Source organism: Gobio gobio (assembly GCF_949357685.1).
Source record: "Gobio gobio genome assembly, chromosome: 11".
NCBI lineage: Eukaryota > Metazoa > Chordata > Actinopteri > Cypriniformes > Gobionidae > Gobio > Gobio gobio.
In genome coordinates this window covers 17,737,420-17,749,865 of record NC_137104.1, presented here as the reverse complement: position 1 = coordinate 17,749,865, position 12,446 = coordinate 17,737,420, and the positions used below count along the sequence as shown (strand labels likewise).

The window sequence follows — 12,446 nt, the reverse complement described above, 5'->3', positions numbered from 1 at the left end:
GGCTAATCCAAGCATTATAATGGCAGTGAATGGCAGCCCAAAAAAGTGCATCTATCCATTAAAAAACAATTCCACACGGCCACGGGGTTAATAAAGGCCTTCTGAAGTGAAAAATATCCACATTTAAAACTTTATAAAGTAAAATATCTAGCTTCCGGCGAACCGCATTCCGTATTCAACTTATGAAGAAAGTGTGGCGCCTCTCGCAGTTCAAAACGCTTACGTTACGTCCGATATCATCGTCGCGCCAGTTATACTTTTTCCGTAAGTTGAATACAACCGGAAGCTAGATATTTTACTTTATAACATGTTGAATTTGGATATTTTTCTTACAAAAACCCATCGATTCACTTCAGAAGGTCTTTATTAAAAATATATTAAAATAGAAAACATTCATTTTAAATTGTAACACTATTTCAAAATATTACTGTTTTTAACTGTGTTTTGATCAAATAAATGCAGCCTTGGTGAGAACTAAAAAAAATCTTGTAAAACCCAAACTTTTGAATCAACATAAATGTAGCTGTGTGTCTTATGTTTGCTTAAAAAGTGCACATGTTTGATCAGTAAAACAAAATTACTGATCATATTTTAGGCCGCTATTTTCCGTACTCATCACCAGAACCACATGGAATCAACTTTTTCTCTGGAATCGGATTTGCATGTGGTAAAATATGTTGAACAGAGAGGATGATACTAGACTCTTATTGTTAGTTGAAAGCACTATCAAATTAATACCAAACTAATTCATTATTAAAAATGAATGCACACACAAAGCAGTATAGCTGTAACACTTCAGGGTGCATTAATATTCAATAAATTCACCAGAGCCAATAACCCTGCTACAGTTAGCACATGTGTGTTTATCTCAAGATATTTTTCTGCACTAAAATGATTTTGTAAGTCAAACTACTTCCTTACAATACTGGTGATATTGCTTACAAACACTGATTAGAGAATTTTTTTAGTGGTCATTATATAAAAATATTTGATTGCCAAAAACTGAGATGGATCAGAATCAAGTATTGCAGAGAGCTAATATATTTAGGATCATGATCATGCACATGTAGAACTTGGTGGTTACAGATTTTGTAAAAGCCTATCACAATCTTCTCTGAAAAACGAAATATACATGTGAAAATGTTGTCACATTCCTTTGTCCTGCAAGACCTTATCACTTTTAACCCATATGTCTATCACAATTTCTCCAACCATTCTCCTCGGAATTCTCTGGGCAGAGAAGCGCTCAGAACATTAAATTGCTGTCTTTTGTCACTCTGTTCTTTCGTGTTTCTGTGACGTACGCTGGGATGTATATCAGTGTCTCCAAACGCCATTAAACATTCACATGTTCTTTATTTCACAGCTATTACGGTAGGCTCATGTTTCATTCAACCCTCCTCTGACCACAAGTCATCATTCTACGCTGGCAATCGAGATCATCATTAACAGATGTCTGGCTTTCACAATATAAATGACCAGTTGAGTAAAATCAGCCCTGTTCTTCATTTGTTTTCTCCATTATGCTTGTGATAAGAGTCCCACCTGTTTTTTCAACTACAGGCTCTTTTGATATAAAAGAAAACTAACATTTCACATTTTTCTTTTTGTTATACAATATGAAAGTCACATTAGGTTTTTAAGACACATTAAGTTTTTACCATACCTTTATTACTTATTTTTGTTTCTTTTAAAAGGTGCACTATGTAACTTTTCCGCCCGCGGCTAGAGGTCGCCTATTCAAAACAGAAGTGTAGTTTGATAACGGCAAGTTTGAGCGCAGAATCTTGGGACATGTGGTCTTCACCTCACAGCCGGTGGAAAAGAATTGGGATAGGACTCGGGCAGAATTCATGTTCACGGATGGGATTATTAACGTTACTGTAGTATGAAGCAGAGCAGGGGCAAGTGTTGTGGAGCTGAGCATGGCTGCTGGAGCGATTGTTAATACACTGTAAAAAAAATTGGGGGGAAAAATTGTGTAAATTGATCATTACATATTGGCCCAATAAATGACTTCCAAATAATTATCGCCATGCAAAAAGATGCATTGTACTAATCATAGCTTAAGGTCTTCACTCAAAATTAAAATTGTATATTCACCGAAAATATTTAATTGTGCTCAGTCAATCTATGAAGTCGAAGTGAAAAATCCATGTTGGCTGAACAAGTCATACGTCCGAAAAACGGTATACGCATGCGCAAAATGCACTTGAAGAAAACCGTTTGTGTGGAGATTTCACATGCAGATGCGCGGGAGCGGCAGCGCGAGCGGAGCCGAACAAGCAGGTGCTGAAGACCGAAACACACATTCCCAAGAGAATAGAGAGATATTCATCTCACAAAGACATTGGTGAGTATTTAGCACTGAAATTATTCTCCAGAGTTTTGCTTTATGACCGGGTATGAAGTTTAAAAGACATTTTGTAGAATCACGAGTTCATGCATTCATTGGTTTCATGAGTGTGTTCTCGTTTACCACATAATTATCTAATGGTAGCCTGTAGCCAATAGTTTTATTTTCCTCATGTCTTATATGTCTAAAACAATAGGTAATAAGGAAATTAAGTCATTTGTGTGATATGTGCGGCATGCGACTGTTGAACACAGTGCGTTTGGCGTCGGCCTCTTTCAGGGCTTGAGTTATTGCCTTTTAATATCAAACACGTCAAGCTCGTGATTTTCTTATGTCCATTCATTCGTCTCATCCTCATTATATAATGAAGAAACTTCTGTTCTGTCTCTTGCCAGATGTGATGCAGGGGAGCTTTGTCATTAATGTTAGTTTTTATTTTTATTTGCAGGTTTTTTGCTTGCAGTGCCACGTTTTCTTCACCAAGACATCCTGTTATGCAGAAGACTTCTTGAATGTATTCAGAGTTTTTCCTTATTGAAAATACGGTATTTTCACCAAATATCCTGTGTTGGAATTTACTTGTTAATAAAGTAATGTGATAAAATGTCAACCCTGTTGTCTGTTTCTGTGTTTTACTTAATATATTTATGTTTTTAGTCATTTTTGTCTTTTGGGACAGTGAGAAATAAACAATTATTACTACAATATAAAATATTTAATTGGACCAACCACACAGTTTCACTGTAAAACATTTCTCCAATTCAAAATTTTCTAGTGAGCAATCCAGTGAGCGATCACATCTAAATGTTTTAGTTGGCCAAATTGAAAAATTTAGATGTGATCGGTCACTAGAAAATTTTAAATTGGAGAGGTCTGACATTTTTTACAGTGTTGGTAAATTACATTTTTCCATTGGCTCAACATATTATTTCTAATTGAGCCCATGTTAACAGACTGTTGCCACAATGGATAAAATTCAATTAACAGAAATTCAATTCGGCCAATTGAAAATTTTAGATGTGACCAGTCACTAGAAAATTTTGAGTTGGGAAGATTATACATTTTTTACAGTGTAAGATGAACGCAACACACGCCTCACGAGCAGCGGGACTTTTATTATGCCACAGTCGCCATTTCCGGCGCCATTTCCGCTTTTCCGGTCATGAATATGAGGTAAATCAGCTCTGTTTATCATATTAGATTCATCTGAGTGTGTTGAAAATTATTTATGGAGTTACTCTGTGCGTTCGCTCGGAGGCTGTTATAACACTTGTTGCACACTGCAGTAAGAGTAAACCGTTTCTGCAAAATAAAACCGGAAACCGAGGATAACGCAGATATGACGCCATTGATAGGCGACTCCCTCACAAGTCCCGTTTCCTTGGTTAAAGGATTTACAAATAGTTGGAAACATTTGTGATATTGTAAGTACTGAACTGAACAAGATATATAACAATGGCCTAGTTGTTTTTGGATATTTTACTGTAAAAATATTACATATTGCAGCTTTAAAATATAGATTTTACTGCTTTGAACTTGTCACAAATACTATGTTTTATGTAAAAAAATATCCTATTATATTTTAAAAACTTTGATAATACTATATAAATGGGAATTAGCATTAGCAAGACAAAGACAATTTCCAAAATGTTTAAAATTCCACCGTCAGTAAAGACAATCCTTATTTTGAGATTTGATAGAAATAATGGTTACACTTTAGATTAGGGTCCAATTCTTTTGCCTCAAGAAACTCCTAATTACTGCTTATTAATAGTTAGTAAGTTGTGAAGGTTAGGTATTGGATAGGATTAAGGGATGTAGAATATTGTCATGCAGAATATGGCTTATTAATATGTGCTTTATAAGTACTAATAAAAAGCCAATATCTTAATATGCATGCTAATAAGCAACTAGTTTATAGTGAGGATTGGACCCTAAATTAAAGTGTTACCAAAATAATACAATTCTAAGGCATATGCTCTTTTGAAAGCAAGTGCACTTTGTATAAAAATCTTAAAAGTATTTTTTTTAATTGTAAATTCAGATAATGTAATAGCCTATTAATTAAATAAAAGGCCATTTAAAGGGATAGTTCACCCAAAAATGAAGATTCTGTCATCATTTACTTACCCTTAAGTTGTTTCAAAGCTGTATGAATTCATTTCTCCTGCTGAACACAAAAGATTATATTTTGAAGAATATGGGTATAAACAGTTGAAGGGCCCCATTGACTTCCATTTTTTTTTCATACTATGGAAGTCAATGGGGCCCTTCAACTGTTTGATTACTGACATTCTTCAAAATATCTTCTGTGTTCAGCAGAAGAAAGAAATTCATACATGTTTGGAACAACCTGGGGTATCAATTTAAAGCATATTCAACTAATTAAAGCAAGTTCAACTTCATTTAATATAAATTTAAACAAGCATTTACATATCCACGGGGCAAAAGTTGCCACAGTTGAAGAGGCACCCAAAGCTTTCTCTGACTAGTTTGGTCAAAGTGAGACATAGTGATTCTCCTCTCTCACTTGTGTGATAAGGGATCAATGTTTAATGTGTCTATGTTTTGAGTAAGAGGGAATCCCATGCACAGTGATCTCATCCCGTAAAAAGCTTCCGGAACTGATAGAGCGCTCTGGGTGGAGGGATAGTGGAGGACAGATAGAGGCTGAGCTCAGTCAAACAGGAATGACGCAAGGAGTTAGTGCTGCACTGCTGAGCCCCTAAGCCCAGAAATGTCCTGAATCAGGACAGCCAAACTTGTTTGGGGAAGGGCCCACAAGAAGCCGCCTGTCCCAAATCCCAAAGATTTCTGTACTGTAAATGTAATATACTTGTGAAAACTAAATGTAATGTTTTCGGAAACTGCAATTAAATGAAAATGTATTAAATTATGTATTTTTGACCCACTTAAATAGGACTAAAGTACACTTTTTATGCAATTTCATAATTCCATTGTCTTTGTATAAAATACACCGATCAGGGCATGACATTATGACAGGTGAAGTGAATAACACTGATTATCTCTTCATCACGGCACCTGTTAGTGGTTGGGATATATTTGGCAGAAAGTGAACATTTTGTCCTCAAAGTTGATGTGTTAGAAGCAGGAAAAATGTGCAGGCGTAAGGATTTGAGCGAGTTTGACAAGGGTCAAATTGTGATGGCTAGATGACTGGGTCAGAGCATCTCCAAAACTGCAGCTCTTGTGGGGTGTTCCCAGTTGCAGGATGCACTATGGGAAGAAGGCAAGCCGGCGGAGGCAGTGTGATGATTTTGGCAAGGTTCTGCTGGGAAACCTTGGGTCCATCCATGAGCATCTGTGGGATGTGCTGAACAAACAATTCCGATCCATGGAGGCCCCACCTAGCAACTTATAGGACTTAAAGGATCTGCTGCTAACATCTTGGTGCCAGATACCACAGCACACCTTCAGGGGTCTAGTGGAGTCCAATCCATGCTTTGATGGGTCAGGGCTGTTTTGGTAGCAAAAGGGGGACCAACACAATATTAGGTCATAATGTTACACCTGATCGGTGTATACTTAATTTCTTTTAAAACTTCTGTCATGTAGGCTATTTAAATATATTTTAATTGCACATTGATAGTTGCAATTTAGTACATTTAAAATATATAAACTTTAAATGTTATATCGTAACACACTACAGTTGAAATTATAATCAAAAACGTTACGTGCTTTAGGATGTTAGTCAACATCACAATAAGTGATTTTAAATACTTTTAAGCAAAACTTTCAATTTGACATTATTACAAAGTGCACTTTTAAAACTGTATTTAAGCGTGTTAAGAAACATAGTCATTAAAGCGTACTCTGTTTTTTCATTATATTAGCATTATACTAGTTTTTAAAAAAAAATACTTTTAAGATTTGAAGTACACTACAAGTGCACATTCAGTAGCTAAGTGCTTTTTTTTCCCCACAAGGTTTTGGAGGTTTTTGGAGATTAAAAAGAGATTGTGAGGCAAAGTAAAGGATTGTAATTTAAAAAAAGCATTCCAGAAAAAAAAAAAAAAACCTCAGTCATCTTTCAATAACTCAGCATGTGTCTCATCTCTCAGACCTTTCCACACTTTGGCTTTGTCTACCTTCCATGAAGACCAGAAAAGCTATAAATCGTAAAGTCTGAAGACTAGAAGACTCTGAATGACATGTTATTCACAAAGCATGTCCAGCTAAAGTCCCAAGTGTCTGTTAACTCAGACTCTGGCAACTCGCAGTCTACATGCTTTCTCGGTGTAACAGAGGGAGTGTGAGACTTGTGGGGGCAGGAAGAGAAAAATCTAGAATCCGAGTCTTTTTATATAGTCTTTTGCTCCTCTGGTTGGAACGCTACATAAAAGTGGTCCAGCAGGTTTTAAAGAGTCAGTGTCCAACAGGACCTCAGGGACTGGCTTTGCAAACTTTCCCAAGACCACTTAGCATAAAGGTTGGGGATATAATACTGAATGTAGTATCCATTATTGTTTATGCAATCTGAGATTGCACAAAGGGTTTTATAAGCAGATGTCACATGGCAGAGATCCCCAATCCTCCTCCTGGAGGTCTTCATGTAGAGTTTAGTTCCAGCACATTCTCTCTAACTTTCCATTTATTTTTAAGGCAGCTGATATGGTATCCTTGTGATTCATAGGGAGTTTCAAATGGGTTTCTGTGGGTGGTTGCTAAGGTGTTGCAAGGTTTGTGCTAGGGTGTTGTTGGTGGAGTTCTAGCTTGTTGTGGGTGATTGCTAGGTGATTGCTAGGGTGTTCCCAGGACGTTCTGGTTGTTGTTAGAGTGTTTCTAAGTGGTTTCCAGGTTTTTACCCAAGTGTAGAGTGTTAGGGTGTTGCCAGCTTGTTGTGGATGGTTGCTTGGGCAAAAATAGGATGTTGCTAGGGAATTACCAGGAAGTTATATGTGGTTGCTAGTGTGTTGCAAGGTGATTACTAAGGTATTCTCAGGAAGTTCTGAGTGGTCGCTCTTTCTAAGTAGGTTAATGCTAGCTTGTTTTGGATGGTTGCTTGGGTGTTGATAGGGTTTTTGCTAGGAAGTTCTGGGTGGTTTCTAGGGTGTTGCTATGTGATTGCTGTGTTCTAGCTATGGTAGTTATGGGTGGCTGCTAAGGTGTTGCTAGGTGATTGCTGTGTTCTAGCTATGGTAGTTAAGGGTGGCTGCTAAGGTGTTGCTAGGTGATTGCTGTGTTCTAGCTATGGTAGTTATGGGTGGCTGCTAAGGTGTTGCTAGGTGATTGCTGTGTTCTAGCTATGGTAGTTATGGGTGGCTGCTAAGGTGTTGCTAGGTGTTTGTCAAATTTTTCCCAGGAAGTACTGGGTGGTTGCTAGGGTTTTTAGGATTTTGCTAACTTGTTATGGTTGTTTGCTTGGGCAATGATAATGTATTGCTAGGGCATTGCTAGGAAGTTATGGGTGGTTGCTAGGGTGTTGCTAGGTGATTGCTGTGTTCAAGCTATGGTTTTGCTATTGGCTTTTTAGGTGTCGTAAAAAGAATTCAAATTGATTAAACAATTATGGGATATATATATATATATACAGTCATCCGTCAACTGTGGATGTGACAGATGATACAGTACTGAATATGACAATTTCTATAATGTAGCACTCAAACTAATAGCATAACAAAAACATTTACAACACCACAAATCATGGCACATAAATGCGGTCTTTGCAGTGGAAAAGTTGAGCCCAAAAACAAATGTGAAAAAGGAAGGCAAAAAGAAACAGCAATAAACAGATAAGCCATTCCAGAGAAGACTTGTCCTTGTTATTGTAGCCTAATCCTGCTTGAATAAGTGATGTCCCAGCGATAACCATTCAAATAGTACAAAAAAGAAAAAAGACGAAATTCCATGTTCAAGGTTTGGACAGACTGGCACCAGAGAGCTTGGCTAAAATCAAACTGTATCGTATTGTGAATCCTTTTAATCTATGGTATCAAAATCCCACTTCTTTTTGATTGTCAATAACTAATCCAAATCTTCAAAAACATACCCGGTAATACGCATTCTAACAGGTTATGAATGCCTGAAGTACTGAAGCAGGAAAATAGTTTTTGCTTACCTTTAGAGACTTCACTACTGGCATGAATCTGCTTGGCTGTAGCGCTCTCTCCAGACCGTCCACATGGACCTCCTGACCTAGTTTGCCCATTGCTGAGACTCTTCTTGCATTTGCTGCCCTTGAACCAGCTAAAAGCCCGACCCAAGGATGAACCCCGTTTCTTCTTACTGGCCTGCAGGGCCAGGATCTCAGTAATGTCCTTGGGCACCAGATCTCCTGTAGAGCTGCTCCTGGACATCCTTAGACCAATGACCACCAATCTCTGACCCAACTGCTCTTGTAATCCACTCCAAACACCTGCCTCAACATTAAAAGTGAGAGAAGCATTTTTAAAAAAATGGTATGTGGCTCAATGACACATTAAACACGAAGATTAAGAAAATATTTATTTTTAAATCTAGTTTAAAACATGTACTTAGAAATGTGTTTCATATGGTTTTTGAAAAAACGTTATGGACCATTTTCTCAATTGTCTCCAAAAATTCTCGATTGTCACATTTAAATTACTGTCATGAATTACTACTTCATAAACATCTGTACGTTTTTGGGCAGTTACACCAAATGACATTTTACCTGAACTTGCATGCCATAAAATTATCTGATATTGACAGTCATGAGAGTCCTTATGATAAAATTGTTGGTAGCACCATATGACTTTGGTGGATGAAAGTTTTAAAAATATCGGTAACACTTTACAATAAGGTTTCATTAGTTAACATTAGTTAATGTATTAACTAACATGAACTAACCATAAGCAGCACATTTGTTCCTGTATTTGTTCATCTTTGTTAACGTTAGTTAATAAAAATGCAGCTTTTCATGGTTTGTTCATGTTAGTTCACAGTGCATTAACTAATGTTAACACGATTTTAATAATGTATTAGTAAATGTTGAAATTAACATTAACAAAGATGATTAAATGCTGAAGTTCATTATTAGTTCATGTTAACTAATGTAGTTAACTAATGAAACCTTATTGTAAAGTGTTACCAAAATATCAATAAGCAACAATGCAGCTTTGTTAAAAAAAAAAAAAAAATCGAACAAATAGCAAACCTTATTCCGAACCCTAACTATTAACTACCCATAAAATCAGACAGGTTTAAAATAATGTTTAATCTCCAATCTCAGTCCTAAACCAAAAATCTCTTTGGTTGTTTGGAATGTTGTTCTAGAACTACGAACATGCCCTATTGATCTAGTAACATGCCCTACTTGGCAAAATCACAGACATCAAGTTATCAAAATCAATTGCAGTACACTTGTTGCAGGTCCAATCCCTCCCGAGCAAACATGGGTTAAGGGCACAATATGGTGACTGAACCCACAATGTTTTAATTACCAGCCAAGATCTTTAACTATTATGCCACACTTCTGCGTAGTAGAAGAAATGACCTGAAGTCAGCAGCCAGTTCAGCTACTGTGTCTATATCAGGTGTACCCATAGAAACAGGGAAATCTGAGAAAAGTTACAATTACTCCCTCTCCAAAGATGCCTGACATGTGTTTTGTATCAGGTACTTGCAAGTCCCGTTTCAGCATTTACGTGCAAATGTAGCGTCTACACCCTCATTCCCTGAAAACCTTTATTCTCGCTAAGCCTTCTAATCTTAGTCATGGTGCGAAAACTGGAGGTATGAGAGACAAAACAAACGTATAAGAGAGTGTGAAGGGGGGAAACGCGCTACCTCATGCAAAAGCAGGCAGTGAAAAGTTCCACTCTCTCTGAGGAAAGATGCAGAAGTAAACTCGTAAGTAAACCACTTCGGACACCTCAATGCTGTAATATGACCAGCAACGAAACCTCTGGATGGAGTAACACATACACTCCCAAATACACATGCAAGGGGATACTCACAAACCCAAACTCTAACACACCATCACAACTTAGAAAACTACAACTTGCAACTAAAAACAGTTGTCACATTCACAAACACACATTTTTTATGTAGCTACAAGCGTACAAAAACACCAGAGGGCACCTTACTTTTCTTTCTTTCGTCCTTTTGTCCGTGTTTCTCAGTGTGTGTCTTGTCTTTGCTGCAGTGCTGTATTGTACTGTTTATTCAGCTCTTTTTGGGTGAGTGGAGCTCCATGCTGGTCAGTCCTCCCCCTCCTGTCTGTTTGAGCCGTTGGTCACCATTCAGCGCAGTGCGGAGAGGAACTGCAGTTCACACGTGTATTCCACCCAACTATTTCACAGTGACAAACTGGCTCCTTCCCTCCCTGACTCTCTCCTCCTCTTATCTCTCTCTTTCTCACGCCCTCACCACAACGTACACACCGTTTCCCTCCTCTCCACCTTCACTTATCGCACTCAGACATCGTCTATCCACTCCTCCTGTTTCTCTTCCCTATGCACTGTTGGTTTTGTTAACGATCTCATCCTAATCAGAGGTGATGGAGAGACACCGTCCTGTCCCCTGTCTTTGGTTTAGAAGCACTGGCCCGGAGCCAAAGTGCTAATCATTGTGTCGGACATACGAAAAACAGACAAGCGCTGCACATGCCACATGTTCATTATGAGCTACAGGTGATTTATGGGCTCTGAAACCTGAGATGCTGCATGCCTTCTGACATAATTGACAAGCTTAGAGGCATGTAGTGAGTCTAAAAGTAAAGGAAGAAACTAAAATGAGTGAAAATGTCTCATTTTTGGTCTGTCGCATGCATTTTATAACATATATTGGATCATAAAAGTATTTGGAGATTTCAGCCACACTTATGAAAGTATGGATTTCATTACATCAGATAACAAAACAACAAATCAAGTGCCATTTATTGTAGAGATAGACAGCACAAGCACATCTTTCAAGTAAAACAGACCAAAGAAAGTATTTTCTTTAACCCGTAAATGCATGTTTCGACCAATCATTATTACATATTCAGGTCTTTAGCGACCCAGATCTCTACCAGTCGTAATATAAAACTCTCCTGATATTAGAGTTACAGAAGAATAAAATAAAGCATATTTTGTTACATTTTGGAGTTTGGAAGGGTTGAGTTTGAGCAGATGTTTTATACCATCATCCATGTCCTCGTCAGAGCAAATTTCTCCAGTACATTCATCATCTGGCTCATATTCGCCATCTCAAACATATTCTAAAAACTATATTTTTCAACATCTTGAAAATCAATATTTTGATCCCCGATAGCTTCTTCACCAGATCCACCATCAAATGACAGTGACATTATTTGATTGCGTTCAGTACTTGCTCTGCAGTAAATCACTCATTTCAAGTTTTGCTGATGATATACTTCTTATTCTTTTGTTTTCTGCCTGCATAACTATGAGTGAAACGTCACGTCATCATTATGTTTTAGAAATTTTCACATTGTGGAATAAATGTGAATTGCCCTTATTCAGTCATCAAAGATTACATTTTTGTTTTGCAGAATAAATATACTTACACTGATACACACCTCGGGTCGTTAGGACCCGAGGTATGCGTTTAAGGGTTAAATGATAAGACAAATGTATCTGGATGCTTTGTGATTGTGAAATATTAATAATACTGTACATGTGATGAATTACACCTGTGTTTAGGATTATTATCTTTAAATAAAACTAAAACCATTAAAAATATATACATATAACATATGAAAAAGTTACTTATTTTACTTATCTTATTTATATATGAAACATAATGGGATACATCCACTAAAATTCACTTTGAGACCAGCTGGTTAAAATAAGGTCAGTTGTGAGAAAATGTCTAGGACTACATGTTTAAAGATGCCATATTTTTACATATTGTATTCACTAACATAGTGACATCCATACATTTTAAAGAGTGGCTTAAGTGTCCAAATAATTTTGGGGGGCACTGTCAACCTTAATGAGGTCTTGTAACCAATGTCAAAGGTTAGATGAGAGTATGTGCAGGGACTTGTCTATTTGAGTAGCTCCTTAACCTCTAGAGGTGTTTATCCCTCTTTTAGGAATTTTCCCTTGAACTTTGAGGGCTTGGTTGTCGTGAATTCGCTATTTTCGTTCTTACGAAGCCACAG

The 12,446-nt window shown here is 37.2% G+C and overlaps 1 protein-coding gene across 1 annotated transcript in view; it reads right to left on the bottom strand.

Moving 5' to 3' along the window:
- nhsl3 (NHS like 3) overlaps positions 1-10,695 on the bottom strand; it is a 64,517-nt gene extending 53,822 nt beyond the window's left edge. The window contains exons 1-2 of the mRNA XM_079830239.1: positions 10,423-10,695; positions 8,436-8,736 (exon numbers count right to left, since the gene is read on the bottom strand). Coding sequence (XP_079686365.1) covers positions 8,436-8,673 — 238 coding nt within the window. The 5' untranslated portion in view covers positions 8,674-8,736; positions 10,423-10,695. The remainder of the gene's footprint in view (positions 1-8,435; positions 8,737-10,422) is intronic.
- Positions 10,696-12,446: the final 1,751 nt, after the last annotated feature.